Consider the following 5,383-nt stretch of genomic DNA (forward strand, 5'->3'; position numbering starts at 1 on the left):
ACGACCGAGGAAGAGTCACTGCCGCCATGGTCGCCGCAGAAGGCGCCTTCCCTCACGATGGATACGGGGGCCTCAGGAATTACGGGGCGCCCGAACCTGTCACGTCCAGCCCGTACCCACCTCCAGGTAAGCATCGACTCTCGCTTGGTTTCTTTCTATTCACTTGGTTTTGATAGTGGTATTTCTTATCGAGATGTTAATGTGTATTTTGTACGCGGATTTTTTTAATGAAAAGAGTTGCCACTTTTTTTTTAAAAGTAGTCTTGGATTAATATGAAAAATAATTAGTTTCTTAAATTTGTAATAATATTCTAATATCTTTTGAACGAGATATTAAAATAATTGCAAATATAAAATTTATGTATTGTTTTTTTATATTTAATTTTGAAATACTAAAAAATATGTTAAGGAATTTATAAATCCCAATGTTTTATTTAATTTAAAATAATTTAAAATAAAAAAATAATATGCTATTGTAGGATTAATAAAGCGGGAATCCTGAGCGGGATGGTTCTAACAAATTTGTTTTTTTTTTTTGTACGCGCAAGGTCATCGTATTGTACGTGCTCCGGCGAATTCACAGGGAAACGAAACGTTGCTGAAAGTCACGAGATCGTGATGTGAATTTCTTCTAGCTTGACCTTGAAACGAGTTAAATAGGCAGAGAGTAAAAAAAAAAAAAAAAAATGAATGCAGGATAAAAAATCGAAAATCGCGAAGATCCTGACCTGTCACACCAACGATCCAGTCATCGTTCATTCACGTTCTATTTGGTCATTCTCTTTCGCCTCCCCACCCAAAGTCCTTTTCTCGAGACCCTGGAACCCATGAAACGTCGCATGAGCAACAACGAACCACGGCAGGTTTATTGGCGGCCGTAACTCGTAAACTCTGGCGTGCGCCTCCGATCAGCTGATCCGTTCCATGACCCGTGCAGCCGTTCATTCTTCTCCTACTAACGGCCGTTCCCTCGCTTTCCTTCTCGCAAACGCTGTCCCCATCACTCCATCCCTCTCTCCGTTTCTCTCATTCCAGACTTCAACTCGTTTCAATACTTTTTTACCCATCTAGTTGACGCCTGGTTCGGTTACTTACATAACCAATTCGAATTCTGTTCACTGCTAACAGACACAAGCAAACGTTCACTTGACTTCATAGTTTAGATTTTTCATCGTCAAAACATCTCTAATAGAGAAGATTAGCTAGGCTTACCGCGACGAATTTTCGATCAAAAATCATAGAGTTTGAAAAAGAGAAGCATGCATTTGGAATCGTAAAGAATAGAAAAATACGAGACACGGTGGCTGCTCATACGGACACGCTCGACGATGAACGAGATAAAGTTTGCGTGATTCTCTTAGCCCCGAAGTTAATCGTGGTAGGGAGGTGCACGCGCAGGCGTGCATTCTATACAAAGTAACCGAATACGAGCGCCACGTATAGTTTAACCGTTCCCCAATAGATGGCAGCTCCATTATCTTTGTTCGTCCGTCTGGTGTTCCGAAACCATGCTGTTCATACGGTATCGCGTCCAAATATTTCTCTGGCCAAACGTTTATATGATTTTCGACGACAAGTATCGAAGACAGCTGCCGCCGTTCACGATTCATCGTTTGCGAGCAGATAGGCATCTTCCTGGATGAAAAACATCAAAACGAGGACCGGTTACAGAGAAACGTTGGATGCTCGTCATTTAAAAGCCAGTTTGCTACTTTAAATGAGGTCCAACGTTTCGTGTTTTTAATTTATCGCGCGCTTCCTGCGTTTCTTAGCGGTCTCTAATTAGCGTCACTTCAGATTATTGAATAACCATGATCGTTAACCTTAAATTATTCTCGTTATTTTATTTTTCCAGTTTTAATCGTTAAAATTTTAAATTCGTTTTCGGAAACGAACTTTTGTTAAATTAATATTTAAATGATCAGGAAGAAAGATTATCAATACTGATATATCATTAATAATAGTTGTCAAGAGTCTTTATAACATGCTCGTTGCTGGCAACACGCCGACCACAAATCGATACATACGTCATTTATTCCGCAGTTTCGTGGCACACGTCCCTTGTATGTATTGACATTCGTGAGAATTCTGACCTTTGTCAAATAATTTGCATACTCTAGCGTTTTAGTGGGCAATAAATTTCTGTCGCTTAAGCAATCGTGCCACGTTATTTTACGAAACGAGACGAGACGAATGTTGCGGAAGGGCAACAGTAATAGGGGTGTGGGTAAAGTAATAGTGGGTAAAAATAAGGCAAAAATAAGGGCGAGAGATATAGAAGAAGGGAAGACTAGAGAGTGGATATTACGTGATCTAATAAGGATAGAAGAGAAGAAATTCAAACTAACTTCTAGATTTTTTATTTTATTTTTTATGATCCATTTACTGTTTAATCAATTGTTTAGTAGATAAATCTATATGATCGAAAAAAATAAAAAATAAAAAATTTTTCAAAAAACAATAATAAGGAAAATTTTAAAACTGTCTAGCATTTTGAATTTATTTGAAAATTTTAGATTAAATCATATTATTTTTTTATAAAACTCATATGGAATTTTTTTAATTTAATTTATTATAATTTTTTTAACTTAATTCTCTTTAATTCAATTATAATTAAATATATATATTATAATTAAATATAATTAATAAAAATATTATATAAATTTAAATATTTCAATGAATATTAGATAGAAAATTTCAAGAAAGAATCTCTTTAATAAAACTCTTCTTTGAAAAAACCAAGATGTTCAGTAAGAAATAACAATTTTGAGGAGGATATATCAGCATACGTAACACGTTGCATACATAACAATGTCCATGAGGTTTAATATGGGGAATAGCAGGTGGGAGAAGGCAATTTGGTTGCGCTTATGACCGTGTAATGTTGCCAGGCTCACGAAGCTGTTGCGTTTCGTGGCTATGCAACAATTCCTCGCCATCGTTGTTCGTACTTAGGTTAAAGATAGACGGGCAAGTGCCGACTGCTTTCGTAATCCCTTCGTTTCGCACGCTACGTGCGATCTCTTTCAAAAAGATGATATTTATATCTTGTTTTAACGTTAGAACTAGAAAAATGAATAAATATCGATGTTATTTTAACAAAAAAATTTCTACATTTTTAATAAACGTAAATAAAAGTAAAAATTAAAAATCAATTTAAGTGAATAGTCTTTAAATAGTTTTAATATTAATATTAGAAATCAAATTATAATTTATAAAATTATTTTATAAAAATAAAAAATAAATTTTATAAAAATATTTTTGACAAATTAATATTATAATATAATAATAATAAAGATATATAAATACAAATACCATCTATTTATTTTCATATATATCATTTTTAATTCATTTATATCTAAAATATTAATTATTATGTTGAATCTTAATTACAATTTTAATTTAAAAAATTTTTAATATTGGTTGCTCTTTCTAATTTAATCTAAAATAGAATTTTCTCGTCTTTTTTTTTTATTCAACAAATAATAAAAATTTAGAATTAGTTAAGCTAATCTCTTGAAATCATAAAAGAGAAAAATTCTAGAGCAAGAAACCGAGCACGAATCATAGGATTCTCGAATCATTTACAAACACGGAACATACTAACAGTTCCGTGTTTCAGATTCCCGTTTCATGTTTTCTGTACGGTTAGTACACTCGGTCCAATTATATCATATCGGCTGGTCGTCGCGACGCAACATGACGAACCCTTCGCTACATGCGTCACGCGCGCGCATATACACACACGTAATCTGTAACATTAAGAACTCGCTTTGAGTATAAATTTCTCGATCTCGTGACCTCGCGTTCTTTTTCTCTAAAAAAATTTTAATAAATTCTATAAGAAAATACAATTTTTTTAGTAGCTTTTTTTTTATTTTTAGGAAAATTGTCGATATAATTTTTTTAAAAAGAAAATTATGATTTGTATTGATTTTCGTTGTAGTAAAAATATTTTATTCTTAAAAAAAAAATTATTGAATGTTATAAGATTTAGATATTTTTAAACAGAAACTCGGTTTCTTCTTTTTTCTTTATTTTTCTAAAAATTAAATTTGAATTTTTATTTCTAGTAGGATATATTATTTTTGAAAAAATTTCAAATGTTTAAAGAAAATAGATTAGTTTCTATGTATTGATCCCAGACTAACAGTATAAATTCAAGATATTAGAATTTATAATTCGCATAAATATAAATTTCTAATGCAAAACATTGAATATAGTTCTACTTGTTTTTCCTCTCGACTCGGAACGCATTCATATAAAAAGAAATTTTGAAACTGTTTATAAATTACAATTATAGACTTTAATAAATTTTTTATTTACAATATTGATATATGGTAATTAATATGTACAATCGAGTGTGTTACGCTTATCGATTCAAAGGATTTTCAAAAAAAACTCTTGAAAGAAAAAAAAAATTTTTTAAGGACAAATCTGAAGACAGTATATCGATCTGTTTCAATTGTAACACGTAACAAGTGTAAATAGAAATTTCATTTGGGACAAAACCTAACGGTACTAGTTACGCACCGATACATCAACTAATGAACCGATGTATTTGCTCTCGATTCTGTTGACTTGTACAAATCTAATAATTCCCTAAGTCGCGAGAAAAGAAACAGGTTTGGTTAGTTTCCTCATTCGAATCTGTTCGATCACATAATCGCATCGTACCTGTTTCCATATCTTGTATGTTTATTTTTATACAAATAATTTACTTGTAAAAATATAATATTATATGTAAAATATTATACGATCGTTTATTAATTTTTAATTGATATTATGGAATCTTTGAATAAAACATCAGAATTTTATTTAAATTCAAATTGACAAAAAAATAACCGATTTATTTGTTCGTAATATATAACCTATACAGTCGATAAGCGTAATCTCACTATTGATGCAAAATTTAATCATAAGATGTATTTCTAGTTAGCACACTAGGTTGTTTGTTATCGGCAAACTAATTGTGTTAAGTGATGTGGGGTTCCTCCCCATCTTCGTTGTTTCCCGCAGGTTCCCTGGCGGGAGTCGGCGTAGGTGTCGGCGTAGCTGGTATGGGCGTCGGTTGTGGAAGCTCGAACCCACTGGAATGGACTGGCCAAGTGACAGTACGGAAGAAACGCAAACCGTATTCTAAATTCCAGACGCTTGAACTAGAAAAGGAATTTCTATTCAACGCTTACGTGTCGAAGCAGAAACGGTGGGAACTCGCGCGAAATCTGAATCTGACCGAGCGACAGGTGAAGATATGGTTTCAAAATCGACGGATGAAAAATAAAAAAAATAGTCAACGGCAGCAGCAGAATAATAACAACAACAACAGCAGCGCCAATAATGCAAATCACCACGCGGCGACCGGTAGTCACCACCATCCGAG

The 5,383-nt window shown here is 33.1% G+C and overlaps 1 protein-coding gene across 1 annotated transcript in view; it reads left to right on the forward strand.

Moving 5' to 3' along the window:
- Positions 1-5: 5 nt before the first annotated feature.
- Positions 6-5,383, forward strand: part of LOC102673798 (homeobox protein Hox-D9-like) — a gene marked incomplete at its 5' end in the record, with an annotated part of 6,104 nt that continues 726 nt past the window's right edge. The window contains 2 exons of the mRNA XM_031508404.1: positions 6-126; positions 5,020-5,382. Of these exons, the coding sequence (XP_031364264.1) occupies positions 6-126; positions 5,020-5,382 (484 nt within the window). The remainder of the gene's footprint in view (positions 127-5,019; position 5,383) is intronic.

Source organism: Apis dorsata, unplaced genomic scaffold, assembly GCF_000469605.1.
Source record: "Apis dorsata unplaced genomic scaffold, Apis dorsata 1.3 scaffold_85, whole genome shotgun sequence".
Classification (NCBI taxonomy): Eukaryota; Metazoa; Arthropoda; class Insecta; order Hymenoptera; family Apidae; genus Apis; species Apis dorsata.